This window comes from Lepidochelys kempii, chromosome 7 (assembly GCF_965140265.1).
Source record: "Lepidochelys kempii isolate rLepKem1 chromosome 7, rLepKem1.hap2, whole genome shotgun sequence".
Classification (NCBI taxonomy): Eukaryota; Metazoa; Chordata; order Testudines; family Cheloniidae; genus Lepidochelys; species Lepidochelys kempii.
The window spans coordinates 93,819,995-93,845,381 of record NC_133262.1 but is presented as its reverse complement, the minus strand read 5'-3'; the positions used below and the strand labels follow the sequence as shown (position 1 = coordinate 93,845,381).

Here is a 25,387-nt window from a genome sequence, read left to right as displayed (position 1 = left end):
TACAAACGTAAAATTATGTAAAAAAAATAAAACAATGTAAAACTTTAGAGCCTACAAGTCCACTCATTTCTATTTCTTGTTCAGCCAATCATTCAGACAAACAAGTTTGTTTACATTTGTAGGAGATAATGCTTCCCACTTTTTGTTCACAATGTCACCTGAAATGAGCACAGGTGTTCTCATGGCACTGTTTAGCTGGCATCGCAAGATATTTACATGCCAGATGCACTAAAGATTCATATGTCCCTTCACGCTTCAACCAACATTCCAGAGGACATGTGTCCATGCTGATGACGGATTCTGCTCGATAATGATGCAAAGCAGTGTGGACTGATGCATGTTCATTTTCATCATCTGAGTCAGATGCCACCAGCAGAAGGTTAATTTTATTTTTTGGTGGTTCAGGTTCTGTAGTTTTGGAAGGCACTTCAGATTCTTAAACCTTGGGTTGAGTGCTGTAGCTATCTTAAGAAATCTCACATTGGTACCTTCTTTGCATTTTGTCAAATCTGCAGTGAAAGTGTTCTTAAAATGAACATGTGCTGGGTCATCATTTGAGACTCCTATAACATGAAATATATGGCAGAATGCAGGTAAAATAGAGCCAAAGACATACAATTCTCCCCCAAGGAGTTCAGTCACTAATTTTATTAACGAGCATCATCTGTATGGAAGCATGTCCCCTGGAATGGTGGCTGAAGCATGAAGAGGCATACGAATGTTTAGCATATCTGGCATGTAAATACCTTGCAATGCCGGCTACAAAAGTCCCATGCAAACGCCTGTTCTCAATTTCTGGTGACACTGTAAATAAGAAGAGGGCAGTATTATCTCCCGTAAATGTAAACAAACTTGTTTGTCTTAGCGATTGGCTCAACAAGAAGTAGGACTGAGTGGACTTGTAGGCTCTAAAATTTTGCCTTATTTTGTGTTTTAGTGCAGTTTTGTAACAAAAAAAATCTACATTTGTAAGTTGCACTTTCACGATAAAGAGACTGCACTACAGTACTTGTAAGAGGTGAACTGAAAAATACTGTTTCTTTTGTTTATCATTTTACAGTACAAATATTTGTAATAAAAATAATAATATAAAGTGAGCAGTCTACACTTTATAATCTGGGTTGAAACTGAAATCAGTGTATTTGAAAATGTAGAAAAAGATCCAAAAATATTTAATAAATTTAAATTGGTATTCTATTGTTTTACAGTGTGATTTAAACTGTGATTAATCATGATTTATTTTGCTAATCGTGATTAATTTTTTTGAGTTAATTGCATGAGTTAACTGTGATTAATCGACAACTCTAATACAGTCTTTAATTACACACTCAAATACTATTTTTCCACAAAAAGAAAAGGAGGACTTGTGGCACCTTAGAGACTAACCAATTTATTAGAGCATAAGCTTTCGTGAGCTACAGCTCACTTCCTCAGAAGGCTTATGCTCTAATAAATTGGTTAGTCTCTAAGGTGCCACAAGTCCTCCTTTTCTTTTTGCGAATACAGACTAACACGGCTGTTACTCTGAAACCTATTTTTCCACAGATTCCCTGCCTCATTCAGTTGACAGGCTGGATGGTGCTCAGTTAATGAACAGTTATTCATTATTTCGTTTTACAGTCATTGCTCAATGTGCGGCCATAGGCCTTATTTACTGCACACTATTTAAACCCTTCTCTGAAGATACAGCTATCCGGTTCCACATGGGTTTTCTATGGTGCTCATTAATATAGTATCTGAGTGCTTCATTAACATTATTTCATTTATTGTCACAACACCCCTGTGAGGGTGGCATTATCTCCATTTTATAGACAAGAAAATAGAGAGATTAAGGTCATAAGAAACCACTAATTTGGGGTGTCTAGTTTGAGATGCTTGGGACCTGATTTTTCAGTCTAGTTAGCATTATATAGCACTTTATATATTCGTAGGGTGACCAGATGTCCCAATTTTAATACGGACAGTCCTGATATTTAGGGCTTTTTCTTACATAGGCACCTATTACCCCCAATCCCATCCCAATTTTTCACATTTGCTATCTGGTCACCCTATATATTCGAGCACAGCTCCCATTAAATTCAGTTGCAGCTGTGTGTGCTCAGTACTTCTGCAAATCAGGCCCAAGGATCTCACCTTGGCCACCCAGAAAATGTGGAACACGTAATTACTGAGCACCTGTGAAAAGTTTGGTTTAAGTCTCTGATCTAGCATCACACAGGAACTGTGTGGCAAAGGCAGGGATAGAATCAAATTTTGACAGACTCCCTAGACACCTTTGAGGAGCAGTGTGTGCTGACTGGGATTCTGTGCTTGTTGTCCCCTCCCGGTTCCTTGATTTTCATCCTTTGATCTCATTTCCATTCCTATTTTCTCCTTTGTTGTCCCCCACAATCAACTGGAGTCTGAACTTCTGAACTGGAGCTCCCTCTATTGAGGGTAAAGGACTTTAGTTTTGTGCAGGCCTAGACCTGCTGATTTCCAGGACTTTCAAATAGTACACATCTTCCAGACAGTCTGTTGTTCAGTCACATCTCTGGACAGTGGCCACTGACTCCTTGGACACCCTTGAGGAGCAGGGGACACTGTCAGGGGTTCTTTACTTGGTGTTCTACTCTGGATCCATGATTTTTTACCTTTGATCTCACTCCCACTCCTGTTTTTTTCATTTGTTGTCCCCAGAAATCAATTGTGGCCTGAGCTTAGTGGTTTCTCCCCCTTAATTGAGGGGGATGGGCCTTTAGTTATGGGCAGGCCTAGATCCACCTTCCTCAGTGCTACAAAATAGTATACAACTCCCAACTTCTGTAACAAAAGAGGCAGGAGTCCTACAGACAACATTCTCCTTCATTGCACAATCTTGATTAATCCCCAGAGCAGATCATCCTAGGTCCTGGGGAACAAAAAAGTTTGTGATCATAATGCATATGCATAAGGGAACTGAATTAATGTTACAATGGTAACTTTATTCTGTCATTTCCTAACTTTTAGGAGCCTGATTTTGCAATCTTAATAATCTTCTTTTAACTTAAAGTTTGTGTGTATGTGTAGTCATCTCAGTTTTGAAAAAAAGCAAACAGAAAAACAGAAATTCCACTGTGTGGCATCATATTAACATGCAAAAGTTCATCAGCCAGGTTGGAACCTTTAGGTCCACACCACAGTCCCCTGCCACTTGAGCTAATTGAATGACTGATAGCATCGGAGATTGTCAACTAGAAGAGGATAAGGTGCATACTTTGCCAGTGAGTTTCAGATTTTGCTGATAGCAGAGGAAAGGTGAGACTCAGAAGTCTTGGGTTCCATTCCAGGTTCTGGAGGAAAGTATGTGCACTAGTGGGTACAGACTGTTCTGCTGGGTTTCCCCAAGCTTGACCTCTTCTGTCCCATTCCCTTCAACCTGTCTCTGTCCCAGTCCTGTCTCTTTCCTACTCCTGGCTCCTTGTCCCAGTCTCATTTTCCTTTCCTTCTCAGGCCCAGCCTCCACTCCTCCAGCTTCTCAACACAATCCCAGTCTTCTTGTCCAACCAGTCCTCGTCTTCTGCTCTGGGATCACTCTCCGAACTTCAATTTCCCCCATGACTCCCAGTCTCCTTGCTCAGCCTGCCCCAGTTCCCCACTTCTGTCCCAGCTTCTTGTCCCCAGTCTCCATGCTCAGGCAGTCCCAGTTCATGCTGCCTAGCTCCTCATTTGATACATCTCTCCCCTCAGCCCCTTCTCTTGCTCTCAGTCCCATCTAACCCCTCCAGGCTCCTCATCCAATCTCAGTGTCTCCCAGCAATTCCATACCCAGCTCCTTCTCCCAATCACTTTGCCCAGCCAGCCTCAGTACTTCCCTTCTCTGCCCCCCACACTCCAGCTCATCAGGTCTATCTCTTATTCCCTCCCTACTGTTTTTCCTCCAGTGTTTCCTAGACTCAGCCCCCTTGTCCAGCAAGAAGCAGTTTCCCTCTTACCCCCAGCTCCATGTCCAATCTCAGTGTTCCCCACTCCGCTCAGCCAACTGACTCCCATTTCCCATCCCATTTTGCTCACCAGCTCCTAATTCCAATCTCCCCCTCCAAAGGCCCTACAGGACCAGTCTTCTTGTCCAACAAGTCCCAGCCTCCTCCCACAGCTCCCAGGCAGTCCCAGCTCCCAGTCAAAGTGTCTCTCCCCTCTCCTGTCCAAGTCTCATCAGACTCCTTGTCCCAATTTATTCCATTCTCTCCCCTCCCTGCCCATCTGGTTCTTGTTCCTTCTCCATTTGAATCAGGTGGTTTCCTCTTCTACTCTGCCTACGTGCCAGCAGGTGGGTCATTGAGAGCACAAGACAGGCTCCAGGTTCTCAGTTCTGGGGCATGGCCCCACCCCAGCCTGCAGCAGCAATTACAAGGAAAGTCCTTCTGAAACCTCAGAGCTCTGGGCTGAAGCACGCTCAGTTGCTCTGTGGGGGTGGTGCATGCACGATCTGGTCAGCTCTAGGAGGTGTGACTTTGTGAGCATGCTCAGTGAAGATGGAATCTTCAGTGATTTTAGGTGTGAAGCTCTAGCAAGTCTCTAGTCAGTATGTGCAAACTTTTGATTTTTCAAAAGCTTTTAACATGGCCAAATTTAGAAAGAATTTCACAGAGACATTGAGAGGCTCATCCCTGCCACAAAGGCTCCCCCACCTCCACTACCAAATTTCAAGTCCCTGTTCCAAAGCATAGGAATGCCAAGGCATTTCAAAGAAAAGGCCTTAAGAATTTTTTAACATGAGCAAAACAACATATATTTCCCTAACTTTATTCTCAGAAATGGCTGGACCATTTTGGCTGAAATTTTCTAAACATTTTTCAGTCTGAAGCAAACAAATGGTTAATGTTTGGCAAAGTTACAAGCAACTGAAAACAGGGTCTTATAATGGGAAGTGTTGGGAGACCTTAATAATGGATGGTGCTACCACTTCTACCTATAATGAAAATTAAGAGAGCTTTAATGCTTGTATGGATTTCCTTCATTAGTTTATTTTCTAATCAGATTATTATTGAAAAGATACCAAGTAGCATTTTTACCATGGGGTAAAAAAGAATTCATCTAATACTGAAAGCTCTTAGCAGAAGCTATTTTGATGACTATGTTTGGATCAGGATAGACGGTTGGTCTATGACCCGTGCACTCTCTGCCAATAGGCCCTCAAGTGCTTTCTTTCACTGCTCACCTTCCCTGGAAATTCTCCATACAGCAAAGGAATTACAAGAAAAGACAGATAAACAGAAAAATGTAAAAACAAAACAGTAAACTCTGCTTATGTAGTGCCTGCAAAACAAGAGATGTTAGAGATGACACAGAAGCAGCAAGCAAATCAGTGTAGTAAAGTGACATGTTACAGACGAAGGTAATTAAAAAGGTACTTGGTCCACTGAAACACCTTGGGTTATGAATGCTAATAACATTAGTAGACAATGTTTCCATTAATAAACAAGAGGCTCTGCAACCTATTCCAGGTGCTATGTTATGATTTATACGAAGGTTAGAGACTTAATGACAAGCAATACTTAACTGAGAGGGTTATCAAACAGAAAACTGCTAGTGACATTTTTTTAAAAACTGTCTATATTTGTTTGTGTGTAAATTTAGGGAAGTTATTGTTTACAGGAGAGGGGTATTAGATATGCACATTGCATAATTTTAATCCAATGGGTAAAGGGTTAGTCTACAATCCTAAAATCTGGCTGTTGACTAGGCATCGCTTGGAAGAAAGAAAAGTTGAGACTTTGTTGCAGCAAATGTTCTGGTTTATTGTTGTATCTAATTAATTGGGGTCTGATCCTGCAAAGGAGCACACATGCAGTCAATGGGACTGCTCTTGTGCATACGTGTTTGCAGTATGGCCCCTTAGTCAAAAGTTAGGCAGTTGTGCAGAGAAGCAATTTAAAAGCTGCTACTGTGAATGTGCCAGCATCTTAGCTAGTTAGACTTCTGTATTGTTCTCTAAAAGCTCAATGAACTTTTCTTTTGGGGTAAAATTCATCCCTGTGCAGAAAATCAGCACAAAGCCTATGGACCACTTAAGTCTCATTTACTCCCTCAAAATAGGTCTTAAGGCACAAGCCTTTTGTGCTGGCTTTTATTTCACCCTCTGTGTTAAACAAAAGCTAATCATTTCATAAAAGAAATAGGATAATTTGCGATGCTTCTTCAAGTATAACAGCCATGTATTTTAGCTGAAAATTCAAATGGTCACAATCTCATCTTTAATATACCACAAAGGAGCATCATCCAGGCATGAAGAGATACTTTCCATCAAGTGCTGCAGTCTTCCTAGTTGCAGTCAGCTTGATGAAGCTTGGAGAGTGATGTCCACTGGCCAACAGCATTCACCATTTGACTGAAGTCATGCAGCCCCAATGAGCAGACTGACTGGCTAGTCTAATGGCGGAGCTACCCTTAACAGCTGGTTGCATGGGAAGGGTACAGCTTCCATTTTCCATCATCCTGGGGTTCTCAAGCAAATTGTGAAACCAAATATCTCCAGAGTTTGTGTTTTATCAGGTGTCCTTGATAATATAATGATTTTAAATATTACTACTTGTTACAAGCATTGCAAATGGATCTTTAAGTTTACTTCAAAATATAAATACAAAACAGCTGCACAGAACAGCAACTTATTCCCTAACAATAACAGCATTTTACTAAAGCACATTGATGACATCAAATCTTGTTTTCAAAGATCACAGATTCTTTGCTGCATCCAGTTTCAGGAGTGGGCTGTCAGAGAGAGGGCTCTGGTTTCTTGTTTAACTGCGTGACCATGGCCCCAAGGGATCAGATACAAAGTTGGGAATTGTCCTTCACACTCTGGTCATTCCCTCTGTCATGTCCTCCTAGCCCAAGCATGCCTTCTGTGCAGGGAGTGGGGGATGGCCAGGAGGGAAGTGTAGCAGCTATCTCTGCTAGGTCTATACCTGCTGGGAACTCTTCCCTGCCAGAAGCATCCGCAGCAGTACACTTGTGAGAGTTTGATCATTTAGAATGGAGCAGGCCTGAGAACGTGGCCTTATGTTTTTATGTCAGCTTCACAATCGTATGAGGAGGTAATATCAAGCATTTTATCTACAGGAATGATTAAATAATAAGTATTAGTAATACATACATAAATATAAACAATTATTTTCAAGTCATAGGCATTAGTCTCCCAAATAACCACATAGTCATATTATTCTCTCCTTTGTCCTTCCTCCTCCTGTTTGTCATTGTTTTAAGGATAACCTGTGTGAGCTCAGTACCAACACGTACTCACGTGCTTAATGTTAAAGTGAAGCACACACCTAAATGTTTGCAGGATTGGGGCCTCTGATCAGTGTGCTCTTTTGGGCTGGGAATCCATCTCTCTCTGTAGTGTGAAACTCCATTCACATATATGGCACCGTGTAAATAAGTAACAAATAATAAATGGTCTTCATCATAACTAAATGTGGTTTGTTTTTTGTTTGTTTTTTCAGAATAACCATTTTTCTGACTTTGTGGACAAGCAAACTGGTTACACAACTAACAGCATGCTGGCAACCCCTATTATGCAGGGCAAGGAGGTGCTTGCTGTTGTAATGGCACTTAACAAAATAAATGCCCCCGAATTCTCTAAAGAGGATGAAGAGGTAACTGTAGACATTAAAACAGGAACACTATTGTTCTTTTAACAATAAATATGGTTTGATATTTTGTCTTATTTTTGTTCTCTGTCATTTATAGGTCTTTAAGAAATACCTCAATTTTGTTTCTGTTGCCATAAAACAATACCATATCACATATCTCTACAATATTGAAACCCGAAGAAGTCAGGTAAAGAAGGATTTGTTAATGAGAACCTTTATTAGCTTTTTCTTATGTGAAATCATTACTAGTGATATGGTCTCGCACTGTTCCATAGACAATACATAAAAACAAGGGTAGGATATATTTATCATGTTACAGAATGGTATCAACATCCATTATTAATTCATTCTTTAATATCTGAAATGCATGAGGCTATGTTTTCTTTTCATCTGTAATACATTCTCTTTTCACCACCTGAATATTTACCCAGTTTTCTCTCATTGTAAGCAGATGCTTTTGTGGTCTGCCAACAAAGTATTTGAAGAACTGACAGATATTGAGCGACAGTTTCACAAAGCACTGTACACTATTCGAATGTATTTGAACTGTGAAAGATACTCTGTTGGTCTGCTGGATATGACCAAAGAGAAGGTAACCAGCATTTTACCAGTTAATTGGAAATGTAGAATTCACTTAACTCAAGATCATTATAAAAAATTAATCCCTCTAACTACCTAATCTGTCTGTCATGTCTAATGTGCCTTTCTCCATGGAATTAATCCGCTATACTTTCTAAGTTTGGTTTGGTTTGGTTTGGTTTGGTTGGTCCAAATGACATGAGGCATGGACTATATTCAACTAATATAAATCACCAAAATTACATGTGAGATATATAAAAATAGAGCCAGCCATATATGTAAGGCATGCAGATTAGGCTCAGATGGTTATTTTTATTTTTACTTCTCCCACCCACTAAAATGCTGAGAAAGCCATGCAGTTTTCTGGCATTAGTTTCACACTAACCTGCAAGTTACTTGCTAAAACTTTTGTTTGGTGTATGTTTAACAATGTTTTCTTCATACTGTTTTGAGATGTGACCAGACCAAGTAGGGTTATGGAGAAGTATAGCTTAAATTATGGTCCATGCATTTCATGTTACCTATTGGTATGTAACTGAAAAATGCTTTCTTTTGTTAATTTGTGGGTAATTATTTTTAGGAGTTCTATGATGAATGGCCAATCAAGCTGGGAGAAGTAGAGCCTTATAAAGGACCAAAAACACCTGATGGCAGAGTAAGTATAAATGCTTCCTTTTTACACATCATAATTTTGGAATTTAGTTGCACAGGATGATTAATGCATGTTTTTCTCATCTTTTCTTTAGGAAGTCATCTTTTATAAGATTATTGATTATATTTTAGTTGGAAAAGAAGAAATCAAAGTCATTCCGTAAGTATTCATTATCAGCTTGTTAACTATGTAGCAGTTAACGGTGTTGCTCAGGTAGAACTGCAACATGTTTATATCTGTGACATTGACTTATTTAATCTCATTGTCTCTCTACAGGTCACCTCCTGCAGATCACTGGAGTCTTGTCAGTGGGTTGCCAACGTATGTTGCTGAAAATGGATTTGTAAGTTAATTGCAAAAAAAGAAAGTTACACATTCTATAGAGTTCTTTGATCAAGCAGAGACTACAGAGGCCATCACCAAAACTTCCTTATATTGGCTAAAGGACTGGAAATATTCTCATATAGTCATTTATTGTATCACACTGTCTCCAGGATTATAGCTGTCATGGAGAACAGGGGCCAATCAGTAGCCTGGAGGGACAAACCCTCTATGCAGATGACCTGTGAATCAGTGGATTTCCTGACAGATCTTAGGACATCTCATGGGTAGGAGGGCTTAGGTCTCTGACTCACATTGCAGGCGTACAAATCCATTCTCGCAAAAGAATGATCTGTCAGCAACTCAGCAAACAGAAACTTGTAGAATTTTCTGTTTAGTTTTAGTCCTGGTACAGGTTATAAGCAGAAAGATGGATTGGCCCCAAATCTGAACCAAGGCTTCAGCATGGTGTAAGATATTGTCTTTCAGTGGAAATACAAAATTAAAGGTCTCCATGTGTACTGTAGTCATTGCTGATTCTGTGGCACTTTTTCTAACAGTAGGCATTAGCCCTAGTGAGCTGAGTTTCAACTCAACTATTTACTTCTTCCTAAAACTCCCCATACAGTTTCAAATTGGATATAATATTCTTCTTTAATGTCCTGCCATAAAATTTTGCCTTCTTCCTGCATATCGTTAAGTAACTATTATGCTTAATAAAATATATTATGAGTACCATACACAAGGCAGAGTGTTTTCAGAACTCCCAGAGGCATATACCAGAGTAGCTAATTCTACTTTAATAATAGTTAATTTTCTCTTAGAAATGAATATGTCTCTTTAAAATGCCAGACTATGGATCTGAGTGTATATACTGCACCTAAACAATGGGGATTTTTTTTTGTTTCCTTATATCACAGATTTGTAACATGATGAATGCACGAGCAGATGAGTATTTTTTATTTCAGGTAATAACACAGTATTTCTTTTATTGTAATTATTATAGGAAAATACCCTAATGCCATCTACCCCTTAGTCATAAAGTTGATTGCACAAATATTCATACATTCCACAGTTGTGGAGATGGCTGATAATTTTGTTATTGTACTTATTTGTGATCTTTGGGTACCAACTGTGACATTTACAATTATAATACCAAAATATTGTATGACTATTTTTAAAGAAATATGCAATAGGTCGTCTTCTTTTGGCTTGCTTGCAGAAAGGGCCTGTGGATGAGACAGGCTGGGTAATCAAAAATGTCCTGTCTTTGCCTATTGTCAACAAAAAAGAAGAAATTGTGGGAGTAGCTACATTTTACAACAGAAAAGATGGAAAACCCTTTGATGAATTTGATGAACAGATCACTGAAGTAAGTTTAATGAGACAAAAGATTTTGTAGATGATCATTTAATGTTAAGAGATATTTTAGTTAAGACTCAGTTAAAAATTACTAAAAGGATTATTTTAGGTAGCAATTATTCTTAATAGTAAAAGTATTTCCATTAAAACTCTTTACACACTTGTAGTTATGATGGATTGTGAACTTTTTTCCAGTAGTGAACAGACAGCAGATACCATAAAAAATCATTCTAACAAATAAACAAAAAAACCCATATTAGATTAGTTAAGGATGGTCAAAATCCTTTAACTAACATTAATTAGTATTTGTAGTCTTCAGGGCAGAGATGACAGACCATCTGATTCACTGGATGTCACCCCTAAGGCTCTGATCCTGCAAGGAGCTCCTTGAGAGCAAGCCTGTGTAAAGTCCCGTTGACATCAGTGTGGTTGTGCACCCATATACTGGGCAAGTCACTTAACCTCTGTGCACCTCAGACCCCCGTCTGCAAAATGGGAAAAATGCTTTCCTATATTACTTGGTTGTTGTGAAGCTGCATGTATTAAAGTTTGTGCAGGGCTCAGAGCATGGGCGCCGACTCTATGGGTGCTCCAGGGCTGGAGCACTCACAAAATAAAATTAGCGGGTGCTTAGCACCCACCAGCAGCCAGCTCCCCTCCAGCGCCTCCACCAATCAACTCCTCCTCCTCCCCCTCCCTTCCAGCACCTCACACCAGCCGCGATCAGCTGTTCCGGCCTTGCAGGAGACATTGGGGGGGAGGTGGAAGAGCGGGGACTGGGCACACTAGAGAGAGGGAGCAGAACTGGGTGGGAAGAGACAGGGGTGGAAGCTTGGGGAAGGGGTGGAGCGGGGGTGGGTCCTGGGGTGGAGCGGGGGTTGAGCTTTCTCGGGGCAAGGAAGGAAGCCAGTGCCTAGAGCTCAGAAGCTGTATTGGTTGGAGGCACGTAAGTACCCTGCTGGACATTTTAAGGAGTTCAAAGTGTCAGTTTTCCTTTAATATTAAGCCAAATTAATTGTCACTACATCATTTCCCATTTTCCCCTGTTTTGTTCCAGAGTCTTACACAATTCCTTGGATGGTCTGTTTTAAATACTGACACCTATGACAAAATGAATAAGCTTGAAAACAGGAAAGACATTGCTCAGGAAATGCTCATGTACCAGACAAAGGCCACCCCTGAAGAAATTCAGTCCATATTGGTGAGCGTCTTTCTAGTACCCCAGAATTCAAATAGAAATCTTGTGGAACAGAAACTTAAGTTTTCATTTATTTTCATTTTAGAAATACAAAGAGAAATTAAATGTAACCAGTATTGAAGACTGTGATGAGAAAGCCCTCCTCAAGATTTTGGTAAGTTATGAAACCTGATTCTTAAATTTCAGTGGCCGATTAACTTCAGTCTGTGATGGGACTCCTTTGTGTTAATAATGTGTTATTTAACCTTCTTCTACTTAATACAACATATTTATCTTAGTCATCAGCTCCAGGGATCTTGTGCAGGTGCCTCGTAAAAATATTTCTGGCAATATGTTACATTCTCTCATACACAGATATTCAACCTATACACTTCCCATGGTACCAACCCACTAAAACAGTATCCTCCCTGGATTGTCATATGACAGTCTGTCAGAGGTAATGCAGGAAGTAAAGACTTTGTACTGTTCAAGAGGAGCTGAACTAGCCAAGGATCATTATGATAGTATTCTGATTCAAAGAAAATAGACCAAATTCTATTCTAGGCTGCATGGTCAGCATCACCATACAGGGGTTGAAAACTGAATACATTGCTTGTATTGTTTGGTTGCCAGAAGTAGGTAAAAAGGGGCAAAATGCAAAATTAGGACCTAGGACTGACCTGAATGTTCACAAAGCAATCAATTAATTTTCAGTAAATAGACAACTTGCTACCTCTTTGCATAATACCTTTTGAAAGATGCTAAAGTCAGATAGGTAAGAGAGGGAAAAGAACAAGGATGAGTTAGGTGGTTTAAAAGAGACTTTGGGCTAATGTCATCTGTGTTGCATCTCTATCAGAATCAGCATCGTATCAGAAATTCTTTATTATTTGTATAGCATGAGCACCTAGCCACCGCAGTCTTTAACCAGGATTCCATTGCATTAGGCACTGTACAAAGCCATAGTTAAAATTCCCACCATTATGTTAACCAGTAATGGCATAATAGAGATCAAGAAAATAAACACCAAATGTGTTTTTGATATCTGGACAGATATATTGCTAACATACACAGCATGCTGACTTAGGGCCTGATCTTCCAAACATTTAGGCACATGCTTACTGTCACTCACATGAGTATTTCCATTGAAAATTACTTACATTCTTAAGTGCTTGCAGGCTCTTATTTCCCAAAGAGAAAAAAGGGACTATCCTAGTTACTATTGCAGGCTGAAGGAGTTATAGCTGCCTCCTTAAAATGCATTGCTATTTGTTTCTCTTAATAATTTTAATTTTTTTTTCATTTTATTTTATGATTAATTGGATTGACTCTGCTCATTCGTCATTCAGTCTGCATGAATGAATATTACTGAGTTTTATATGGGAACCTACTGTATATAAGAATGGCAAAAACTCAATTTAAAGGTATAGTTGTGTGTATATTAGTACAACATACATCGAAGGAAGAGGAAATTGGCAGGACACCAGAATAAGAAGTGAATGTATAGGGCATGAAGGGGGTTAATAACAGCAGTAGCACACACCTGATGTGTTTCTATAATTTGTTAGGATTTGAAAAACTTTAGTTAATTGGCTTTTATTTACTTTGCCATGTAGCAGGAATTTATGGTTAAAGTTACAGATAGTTATCAGTAAAATGAACTCTGCCTTTCCCCTACTTCCTTCTTCCTCTAAAAACATTGCAGATATCAGGTTTAGGACTGTACACAGTTTTTACAGTTGAAAGATTGTGTTAAATTACATTTGATTATATAAGCACATCCACTAGTGAAATGAAAAGTATGAATAGAAAATTATACCTTCACATTTTAAAGTAAATTCATTTTAAATTTAAGACTTACAAAAATTAATAGCAATAATGCATTTTTAGATCTCTCCATTTGCAAATCAAGGTGCCTTAATTACTCTCTGGGGGCATCCAAGTGGAATAAAACACTGGAATGGATTTTTAAAACCTCTAGAAATGAAATTAAATAGCTTTTTTATACATCAGGGTATCAAGAACTGAAGGTTTGATATCTCATGCCGTGCCCTGGCTACATAGAAATGTTTAATCCTATAGGAAGCCTGGAATGTCAGATCACTAATGGGATAAAGCAAGCAGGTGTTTTCTAGATCTGCTGGCTCACAAAACATTGGGCCTTAAAACTGTCACTGCTCCAGAACTGACCATTCTCTCTTCTTGAGCTCAGACCAGAGTAAATTTAAAGGGAAATTCCACATTTGGGAGAAAAGGCAGAAATATTTTTGCATGTACATTAATCAATATTTACAGCAAATATCTCCAACCAAACAGCAACAATTGCAGAGGTGTGACATCACTGTTCCACATCCCATTCATTTCAATTAAGTGGGTACTCTAACTTGCATGTGCAGTTTTTTTTTTGTGTTTTTTTAAACAAGAACATTAAATATAAAGTTATAGCATCAATACACAATGAAGATTCTCTTTTAAAGAGAAATCCAAATTAGAGTTCTCATCCTAACGTTGCCCACATTACACTTGTAATATATTCAGTTACCAGTTTCCCCATCTGTAAAATGGAATCTGACATTTCACTGACTTCCTTTGTAAAGGGCTTTGAGATGTACTACTGAAAAACAAGACCTCTGATCTAGGTACTTATTATTACCACCACTAATTATAGTATAAATATATATTTAATAGCTTATGTACAATGTGGACAAATTAAAGTTACTACAAGAGTCTTAATTTTTGCATTTCGTGACATTTGAGCATCATGAGTAAATACCCTTGGTGTATTATTTGTATGTGTATGAGTGCAACTAATATAAATAAAGCAAGTCATAAGTGAAAATAGAGATCTTTTGTGCTAATAACTCTAAAGGCTAGAGATCTTCATACACATTAAATCTGCTTTGTTGGTGGTCCCTCAGTGCAAAGCAGTCTTAAACCAAGCAGACAGGGTAGTGGTCATTTCTGACAGTAGCTACACTTGCCTCTAAAATAAAGGGTATTCATGAGGGGGAAGAGCATCCACTCAGGCAGTCCTCTGCTGCCAGAACTGTCCCTTGGGGTGACTGGAAGCCAGTGTAGTTTAGAGCAGAGTTTGCTCTAAACTACACGAGGGACACAACTGGCACAGAACCATCCACAAGCAGGTAGGGAGGGGCAAATGACTGTGATGGATTTGGAGTTTCCTGTAATCTACCAAATACATCAGTTCTATGTTTGCCTGAGCATTGTTAAGATATTTACTGTACTTTAGCCAGATGGTAAAAAAACTACCCAGGAAGACAGACAGTGGCCCAGATAAGAGTTCCTCAGAAAACACCTAGGATTATTAACTGATATGCTACCTCCGCCTCCCTGGTGAGCTCGCCAGACCAGCTTTTCCAGGACTAAGTCACCCACTCTGTGAAGGTGGGGAGATCAAAGGCTGAGAGGGATTTATAGGGACATTCTCTGAAGGGGAGAGGGATTGGTTTTGTGAGATGCTTAAGGGGAAGAAACTGCCTTCCAGAGGTTGGGAGTGTCTCAAGGTAGCTTAGCCCAACTAGGGTCTCTGCTAAGGGAAGGCAGGTCTTTAGTCAAGATAAACATGCATGTAGGCCTTTTATTGCCCTAAAAATACTTTTCTCTGGCTATGCTGTATTCCTACTGATAAGATTCAGCAATACATAGTTTTAAGAAAGTTGTTTTGGGTCACTTTATTCACTGCTGGTCTCAAGTTCCTGAAGGGAAGAACTGCAGGTATTGAGTCCAGTCAGACTTGCTGAGTAATCTTTCTTGGTGGGAGAATCATGGGATTCTGCCATAGAGGGAAAGTGAGAGGCCTAAGACCTAGAGGCGGGTGCACTCAGAAGACATCAGAGAAGGGAGTCAGAGGCCCAGGTAGCCCTGAACTATGATCCCTCCCCACCCTCAGTAGCACCCATGATTTCTAGGGTAACAGTTGATCATCTGTCCCAAAGATTCACTGAAGTCCCACAGGTGAGGTATGTAATACAATAATAATAATAATCTGAAGTACAATAATTATATGCATAATTAAGAAATGCATTCTAAAATAAAGTAACCATTGGTTTTACCCAATATAGGGCTAAAGAAACTATAATTGTAATGTGGATTTTGTTGGAATACAGGTGGGGAAGAACTACCAGTTTGCAGGAAGCAATAAACGGTACCCATCCCCTCTGAGCAGAAAAACAGCAGTGATCTAAAGTATATATTATAGTTTAATATACAGTAGTGTGCATTGAAACCTGAGAGCTATGTACACATGATAGGCCTGACCATGAACTCTTTATACAGGGATAGAGTAAAAAAAGCAAGGAAAAAACTGAATTTACTCTAGTTTCCTTCTAACAAAGCAAAACTGTTGTGGTCCTTTTTTTTTTTTTTTTCCTAACAGAGAGAGGAATTACCTGATCCAAAGGAAGTGGAACTTTATGAATTCCGCTTCAGTGACTTTCCCGTTACAGAGCATGGCTTGATTAAGTGCGGAATACGATTATTCTTTGAGATAAATGTGGTTGAAAAATTCAAAGTCCCAGCAGAGGTCAGATTTATTTTGTCATATTAGGTACATTTTTCCCCTTAGTACCAAGTTCTTTTAACTAGAACTGTCCCACAGTAAAATATTAGAAGCAACGGTAGCATACATTTGTTCTTAGCTTTTTATATATAAAACATTCTATATCTTTTACCTTTCCACTGTTCCGAGTAGATTTTTTCACAGATTCATAATAAGTATATAAAGTATGTTTATTTTAATTAGAAACAATTTCCAAAAGCTGCATATTTCCTGTAAAGATATGAAATTCCATCTTAATTTTACACACATTCCAGGACTTGGTTATATTTTAACACTATTGAGTAGAATATGCCTTTTATTTGAAACAGGTACTTACAAGATGGATGTACACAGTCAGAAAGGGTTATCGAAATATAACTTACCATAACTGGCGGCATGGATTCAACGTGGGACAGACAATGTTCACCTTACTAATGGTATGTTTTGTCACTGAAAACTTACCTTACATTCAATTTGTAGTTCTTTTAAATTCAACAGAAATTGTAAATTTCAAGCAGGTATATACTCAAAAAAGTCTCTCCTGCTTTATAGACAGGTAGACTAAAGAAATACTATACCGATCTCGAAGCCTTCGCCATGGTTGCGGCTGCTTTCTGCCATGACATTGATCACAGAGGGACCAATAATTTGTATCAGATGAAGTAAGTTCAGCTACACTGATTTATATGTACAAACACCTGTACATATAACATTTGTACCAGTAACTAAAAGAAAGATGTGAACATATCAGCACATGCAAAGATACGAACTATACTATTTTCCATAATTATTTGGAAAGCATGCACTGTGTGTTCAGCGCTATACAAAGCGCATCTATCAAGAGGGTCTGACACAGAGTATTTATAACCTATTTGAAAACACCAAGACATTGGGAGAGCCTGAGGAAGGAGTTCTCTTAGCTAATGTTTTTCCTAATTTGTCTTAAAGAGAGGGTGACCCACTTTTATGCTTGGATTCTGACTTCTTTTTTCAAGACTAAACATGTCCAGTTTTAACCTTTCCTCATAGGTCAGTTTCTAAACCGTTTATCCTTTTTGTTGCTCTCCTCTGGGCTCTCTCCAATTTGTCCACATCTTTCTTAAAGTGTGGAGCTGAGAACTGGATATAGTACTGAGGCCTCACCAGGACCAAGTAGAGCAGGACGATTAGCTCCTGTGTCTTATACATAACACTCCTGTTAATAGACCCCCAGAATATCAGCTTTTTTTTTTTTTGCAACTGTATCACGTTGTTTATTCATTCAATTTGTGATCCACTATAACCCCCAGACCCTTTTCAGTAGTACTACCACCTAGTCATTTATTCCACATTTTATAGTTGTGTATTTTTCCTTCCTAAGTGAAGTACTTTGTACAGTTTTTTTTATTGAATTTCATCTGCTTGGTCTAATTTCAGAGCAGTTCTCCAATTTGTCAAGATAGTTTTGAATTCTAATCCTGACCTCCAAAGTACTTGCAACTCCTCCCAGCTTGGTATCATTTGCAAATTTTATAAACACGTTCTCCACTCCATTATCCAAGTCATTAATGAAAATATTGACCAGTATTAGACCCAGGACTGACCTTTGTGGGTCACAGTTTGACCATGAACTAGTCTTTGAGTACAGGTTTCAGAGTAGCATCCGTGTTAGTCTGTATTCGCAAAAAGAAAAGGAGGACTTGTGGCACCTTAGAGACTAACCAATTTATTTGAGCATAAGCTTTCATGAGCTACAGCTCACTTCATCAGATGAATTCAGTGGGACAGTGAATTCCCCCTTGTTGTTAACATTAATTATGTTACGTATATGACCACAATTTACCTTTTTAATGAAGACTGAAGCAAAATAGGCATTAAACATATCAGCCTTCTTGATGTTGTCCTTTATTGCCTCTCCTTCCCCAATAACTAGAGGATCTACACTTTCCGTCCTCTTTCTCTTGCTTCTGATATATTTATAAAACCTCCTCTAATTGCCTTTATGTCCCTTGCTAGGTGCAACTCATTTTGAGCGTTAGCCTTTCAATTTTTGTTCCTAATTGCTTGTGCTATTCTTTTGTAATCGTCCTGAGCAATTGGTCTGTATTTCCATTTTTTCTAGGCCTTCTTTCTGATTTTCAGCCAACGAGCTTCTGCTGGAGCCATAGTTGACTCTTATTATTCTTCCTATCTCTCCTTCATATCAGGATTGTTTTTGGTGTTGCACCTTTAATATTGCCTCTTGGAGAAACTGCCAGCTCTCCTGAACTCCTTTTTCCCTTGGATTTTCTTCCCATGGGATCTTACCTCCTTTGCTTTGAGCTTAAGTCTGCATTTCTGAAATTCGTTGCCTTTATTCTGCTACTCTGACTCCTTCCTGTCCTTAGAACCAGGAAATCTATCATTTCATGATCACTTTGAACTGAGTTGCCTTCCACCTTCAGATTCACTACCAATTCCTTCCTGTTGGTCAGAATCAAGCCTAAAATGACTGCCCCCTGGTTTCTTCCTCCACCTTCTGAAACAAAAAGTTGTCCCCAACACATTTCAAGAACTTATTAGGCAATTTGGGTTTTGCCGTATTACTTTTCCAACAGATCTCTGGGGAGTCCTCCACTACTACCAGGTCTTGGATATTTATTATTTATTCTACAAATGCCTCATCTACCTCTTCTTGCTTATTTGAGCTATAATAGTCCCTCTACCATGACTTTCCCCTCCTTTTATATTCACCCAGAGACTTCCAACTGGTCTGCCTCTCACCTCCTTTTGGACCTCAGAATAAGTGTATATATTCTTGATGTATAATGCAACACCTCCTTCCTTTTTTCTCTGCCTGTCCTTCCTGAACAAGCTGCACTCCTCTGTATCAATAGTTCAGTCATGAGATTTATCCCATTCATTCATATTTTAGCGTATGTACTCATACTACCAGTTCTTCCTGTTTATTCCCCTTGCATTTGTGAACAGACATCTAAAACGTCAAGCAGATTCCTCATCCCCACCCCGTGATCACTCTGGTTGCTCCTGTGGACCCTGTTGTAATTTTCTGTCTCTGCCCTCTTCCTGACTGAACATTTAGCTTTCTGTTAAGGTCATTTTTTTTATACCTGTGGGCTTTTGTCACCTGCCCCCTTTGAACCTAGTTTAAAGGGCTCCTTACTAGGTTGGCTAGGCAGTGGCTGAATATGCTTTTCCCCTTCTCGGTCATTGTGGACATTCTGGCATGGACAGTGGCTTGAGCACAGATCCAGGGGGTCATGTGGGCATGGACTTGGGTGGCTTGCTCAAGCCACCACTTATGCCACAATGTCCATACCACTATTTTTAGTGTGCTTGCTCGAGCCGAGCTAGCGCTTGTCTGTCTACCTTGACTGGAAGGTATGTTCCCAGCTGCAGTGTGGACATACCCTAAAAGACCCCTACTGCCAAGAGCTGCGACTACAGCTCTTGTACACATACCAAGCCACCTTTCATCTAGCTAGAGTGGCTAAATAGCAGTGAGGCTGTGACTGCACAGGTTTTCGTGCAGGCTTTAGCACGAGCTATAAAAGCTACCCCAAACTACTAACATTCCTAGCCTACACCAGGGTCCACACTGCCATATCTTTACTGTTGTATTTACCCACACTAGCTAGCTAGATTAAAGATAGCACATTATGCCTACATGAGCTGCAAATCACACCTTCAATGGCAATGTAAACATACTCTAAGCTACGCAGAGAAGCCCAGGTTTGGGAGGGTGCAAAGCTGGCTTAAAGCCACCTTAGCTTCCCCCTCCACTATGCTGCAAGGTCTTATCCTAGAAGTTTTAGCTGGATACTCTGTGTAAGGCAAATGCAGTGGAGCAACGCAGAGAGGGCTGTGACATATGATCAATTAACAAAGTATGACAGGTTTCAGAGTAACAGCCGTGTTAGTCTGTATTCGCAAAAAGAAAAGGAGTACTTGTGGTACCTTAGAGACCAACCAATTTATTTGAGCATGAGCTTTCGTGAGCTACAGCTCACTTCATCGGATGCATACTGCTGCAGTTTCCACGGTATGCATCCGATGAAGTGAGCTGTAGCTCACGAAAGCTCATGCTCAAATAAATTGGTTAGTCTCTAAGGTGCCACAAGTACTCCTTTTCTTTTTGCGAATTAACAAAGTAGTAATTTTGGCTGTAGGGAGGCCAAATTGGGGGAAGATGTAGTAGTTAAGATGGGAGATTAAAACACTGGTCTATGGTGTTGTAATTGTCAGGATGAAGAGACAAAATAAGATTTTCAAAATGTTAGAGAAAGAAGTGGCAAGATTTAATGGCAATGTAGGTGTGTGGGGAGCAAATTCATAAAGACATTATCATGGCTGGAATGCAATAACAAAGCCTGACCTACTTATTTTCTTGTACAAAGTTTGCCAAGTCCTTGTAATATTTTGTGTCAAGTCCCCTTAAGATATTGCTGCCAGCCCACTACTCATAAGCAACTGTACAACAAACTAGTGCGATACAGAAAAACAATTTGGTAAGGAAATAGATTTCAGACTTATTTCAAGAGATTATTCTAAAGCTCAGTTTGCAAAATATTACTTTTGAAGATAAGCTAAAATACTGTGTGTCCCTTTAGGAATGTCATCAGACAGAACAGACTTATGCTCGGTACAGTGATTTAAAAAAACTAATAGAGAGAGTCAGAGCCACAGTTGGTGTAAATAAGTGTAGTTCTGCTGACTGCAATGGAGCGATGCCAATTTACACCAGTAAGGATCTGGTGGCCATAGCTCTGTGTATAAAATATTGTAAATGATGGGTGGGGCGCGGAGGTAGAGGGGTTTCCTTTTCACTAGTAAATGTTTGCAGTGATCCAATATGTATACACACTTACATTTTATTTTTTTCTGCATTTTACATCTTGTAGGGCCCCACTTTTCATCTGTAGGTCAATTAATCTTTCATACATTCTTTCTCATAATATATACTGTACATTGTAATCACTTGCTTCTGTGCATTTGCTAGCCAACAAGAACTCCATAGGCTCTTAGTCCCCAGTAGCTAGGGAACATAATAATCATGATCTTTAGGAGACTATCCTGCCAGTTATGCAGAATGACTTATTAGGTAACAACCCTCATCCTCTACCATGAAGGAACTTTCAAGTTGTACTTTGTGGCAGTGGCATTAAGGGATTTTCTGATTATTGTCAGGGATTCTCCAGCTGACACAGGAGAGAGACAGACTGATTGCCCCTTACCTCTTTTCCCACCCCCCCACAGGCACCTTTTTAGCCAGCCTGGGGAGTAACACTCTGCAGATGAACTTTTGAACTCTGGGGCTGGACTTTTTTTTGGACTTTGGGTGATTTTTTTGGATTGCTGGACTCGAGAGATGTTTGGGTTGTGGGACTCAAGAACCCAAGGGAAAGGTCTTTTAACTGGGGGGAGGGATAGCTCAGTGGTTTGAGCATTGGCCTGCTAAACCCAGGGTTGTGAGTTCAATCCTTGGAGGGGGCCATTTAGGAATTTGGGCAAAAATTCGGGATTGGTCCTGCTTTGGGCAGGGGGTTGGACTAGATGACCTCCTGAGGTCCCTTCCAATCCTGATATTCTAGGATTCTATTATTCTTACTGAGCATCGCTCAGCCAAAGAACTTTAAAAGGGCTGAGGCCAGATTTTCCTACCAGGATCCTCCCTGACTGAAAGGTCCATTCATGAGGTCAGCCAGGGTGAGCAATCTATGACAGCTTTACCACATGTACAGATTAATGAATGGCATGCACATTCCTCCTTGGTTCACCCCAGAAATTGACCTGTTAGCCAAGGAAAAGAAAAAGAAAAGCTAAGCATGGCCCATGTTCAAAACAACTACAATAAAGCATGAATATGACCCTCTCCCTCACTGCCCAGAACTCTAGTGTAGACTGGAATTACTTCTGCTTAACACTCAGCATGAGGTAAGAAGAAGGGTTTCTGTGGCAGGCTGACGATGTATGAACTTCCACAGACTGCGCTGTCATAAAGCTATAAGTACTTTCTGCGGGATAGGGCCCAACGACATGAAAGGAATGAAATAGCATTGCATAGTCGATTTAAGCAAACCATAATAAATTAGAAATGCAGTGGCACGGTCCACTTTGAATGATACCAACCAAAAGAAAGGTCAAGAGCCTACCAAAGTTATAAATACAAACAGCTGGATAATAGGTACATTTCTACACAGGGAAGGTGCATTGATTAAAGAAACAAGAACTACTAACACACAGGACAAAATGGGGTAAATTTTCAAAGGCACAAATGGGAGTTATGCACCTAACTGTTCCTTGTGTTTTTGAAACTCTCTCCCTTGATCTTTTCTCAATGACAGTGCTGAAGGCATATACGTATTGTGTCATTTTTAACCAGGTATTGTTCTGTGTCATGCCACAGAACTAGGTTAGTCAAGCAATGTTAAACCATTTCAAACTCCCTCTGTGGAATATGCAGCTCGATAGAACGTTAATACTACAAACTTAAAACAGTCATAAAAATATGTATTCTGAAACACTGTAAACAATTATTTGTTTTTCAACAGGTCAGCTGCTCCATTAGCAAAACTTCATGGATCTTCCATTTTAGAAAGACATCATCTAGAGTACAGTAAAACTCTGCTACAAGACGAGGTTAGTATATAAGCACTTTCTACTAAAACTGATAAATACCAAAGCTCTTTTATAGATTCTGACCTTTCCAAGAGGCCTGGGTTTAACTTTGTATCTCTCTGATGAATTCATTACTCTTAGGTTGCTGGCTGGCTATTTTGTTTGGATTAGATTTCCAAGAAAATACTTTCTTAAAATTAGCCATATTCAAATAATGTTAAGGCTTTAACCAAAACTTACAATAGCTATGATGTTCAAAATAAACTCTTACACATGGGCTAAATTCTGGTCTCAATTATAGACATGCAACTCCATTGACAGTGACAGAACTGTTGTCTAAATACAGTCTGAATAAGGACTGTAGGATTTACCCTTTACGCTTAACTCACACTATTAGAACTTTTTTCTACTTTTGCAACACAGTTAATGATCTGCAACACAAAATAAAAGAATGCTTTAGGGATTAAGGCACTAGACTGAGATTCTGGAGATCTGGATTCAGTTCCTAGGCATGGTATCTGGTGCCCAAAGTAAGTGATTGGGCTGTGATTAGAAATAAGATTCCAGGCTCCCCCATACCCTCACTTTCACTCACAGTTGTTTCTGATTTCCCAAATAAAATCAATTGAACAGCTGGTACTCTTTCCCCTCCTTCGATAGCTCCTTTGCTGTAACTCCCACCACTAATTCTCCTTGCTCCTTCAGTTTTCCCTTCTTGGGACCCTGGTGTTGCTCCCAAGACACTGATCGTGAAACTCTACACTGAGACTGCTCAGACTTTTTGGGTATGTCTACACTGCAATAAAACACCTGTGACTGTCCTGTGTCAGCTGACCAGGGTCATGGGGATGAGGATACAGGGCTATAAAATTGCAGTGTCAATATTCCAAGCCCCAATATCTACACTGCAATTTTATAGCCCTGTAGCCTGAGTCAGCTGACACGGGCCAGCTGCAGGTATTTCTTGCAGTGTAGACATAGCCTTTGGGGATAACCAAAAGGCAGCTTCTGAGCATGTGCAGTGGAGAGGAGCTCATTTAGGATGTGGAGACTAAATAACCCCACATGTACCTTCCTCCCCAGACTGCACTTTATGGTGCTGCTTCAGAAGATGTTACAGATGCTGCTAGTCCCTCTCACCCTGAATGGTGCTGCACTGAAGGGCTGGAATCCTTCCCACCCCTGCTCTCCCCACTGTGCTGTTCAAGAGAAGTGGGGGGGGGAAGAAAAGCATCTGCCACAAAGGTCATTGTTAGTTTGTTTAAAGAAATAAAGGAGAGGGTGAGGCTACTTCTACACTGCACACCTCTTGCGGGAGCAAGTAGGATATGTGTAGCTACACACTGCAGTGAAAAGCAGGCTGCCTCCACACAGCAGTTTGTAGCTACATACGGCAATGAAAGGCACTGGCAGGGAATGTCTCTAACAGTTGGGAGGCAATGGGATACTACACTGCTAAAAATAGCAGTGTAATGGGGAAGGCACTGCTTGGGGGAGTAGAGACACACATAGGGTACATACCTGCAGGGTTCAGGCATGTCTTTACTCACCTAAGCAGTGCCTCACCGTCTACACTGCTATTTGTACCCATGTTGGGGGGGAATGCAGTGTATGTACTCCACAAAAGGAGTGTGCATTGTAGCCGTTCCTACAGACTTCCTGTGTGCCCTTCGACAAGTCAACCACTCTCACTATGCCTCAATTTCCCACTTGTGAAAGTGTACTATTTCCCTCCTGCACAGGGAGGTTGGCAGGATAAATCCATAAATACCTGGGACATGCTTCAACACTGTGGTGATGGGAAACTAGCTGGGAGCTTCATGAATAAAGATGGCCTCAAACATTTTTGAAAATATTTTTCTACTTGTTTTTCATTCTAGAAATATCAGACCCTAACTTCCTCTTGTTGCTGGAGAAACTTGTCAAGATCTTTGGAGCTCCTGAATATTGATATCACAAGAGGCTGTAATCTGAACTGCAGCTCTCCTCCTCTCCCCAATTTAAGGGGGAAGAGAGAGAGGGGCCAACAGTCTAAGAAATATGTCAAAGTCTGAGGCTATCGAAAGCTCAGTATCCTCATTCTCTTCCATGGAGGGGAAGGAGAGCAGCAGCTTAGGTTAGAGTCAGATGTGATATATTATTAGTAGTACTTACATGGAAAAAAAGAATCACTGCCCTGAAAGGCTTAAAATCTAGACACATGAAAGGCGGGGAATGTGGCTACAACATACAAGCAAATGAACATGGGGAAGAATTGGTCCTGCTGTGTTACATGTATTGTAGGTTATGTTGTTTGTTTCTAATTGTGTATACAGGTAGCAGAGTTACATCTTCATAACACCCCAAGAACGGAGTGGATCTGGGGTCTAGTGCAATCTGGAAAGATAAGCTCTGGTCTATGTACAGTTCACTGACATGGGGTAAAGCCCATCACACAGCCATAGGTCACCTATCCCAGCCCCATCCAACCATCCCCTTTCCCCATGACTCCTCCAAAGGTAACAGATGTTTTCTGGGGTGACTGGCAG

The 25,387-nt window shown here is 40.0% G+C and overlaps 2 protein-coding genes across 3 annotated transcripts in view; one reads left to right on the top strand and one right to left on the bottom strand.

The window, feature by feature from the left end:
• PDE6C (phosphodiesterase 6C) overlaps nt 1-25,387 on the top strand; it is a 53,094-nt gene that overhangs the window by 16,290 nt on the left and 11,417 nt on the right. The window contains exons 2-15 of the mRNA XM_073353864.1: nt 7,464-7,616; nt 7,711-7,800; nt 8,065-8,205; nt 8,773-8,847; nt 8,939-9,003; nt 9,121-9,187; nt 10,086-10,133; nt 10,388-10,537; nt 11,585-11,728; nt 11,811-11,879; nt 16,101-16,247; nt 16,592-16,699; nt 16,815-16,924; nt 22,793-22,880. Coding sequence (XP_073209965.1) covers nt 7,464-7,616; nt 7,711-7,800; nt 8,065-8,205; nt 8,773-8,847; nt 8,939-9,003; nt 9,121-9,187; nt 10,086-10,133; nt 10,388-10,537; nt 11,585-11,728; nt 11,811-11,879; nt 16,101-16,247; nt 16,592-16,699; nt 16,815-16,924; nt 22,793-22,880 — 1,455 coding nt within the window. The remainder of the gene's footprint in view (nt 1-7,463; nt 7,617-7,710; nt 7,801-8,064; nt 8,206-8,772; nt 8,848-8,938; nt 9,004-9,120; nt 9,188-10,085; nt 10,134-10,387; nt 10,538-11,584; nt 11,729-11,810; nt 11,880-16,100; nt 16,248-16,591; nt 16,700-16,814; nt 16,925-22,792; nt 22,881-25,387) is intronic.
• Nucleotides 6,334-25,387, bottom strand: part of LOC140914895 (protein FRA10AC1) — an 88,738-nt gene continuing 69,684 nt past the window's right edge. The window contains exon 14 of one of the 2 annotated variants that reach the window (XM_073353862.1): nt 6,334-7,074. In XM_073353862.1, coding sequence (XP_073209963.1) covers nt 7,071-7,074 — 4 coding nt within the window. In that variant the 3' untranslated portion in view covers nt 6,334-7,070. Of the gene's footprint in view, nt 7,075-16,822; nt 16,988-25,387 lie in introns of those variants that run through there. The other variant, XM_073353860.1, reaches the window with a different exon arrangement.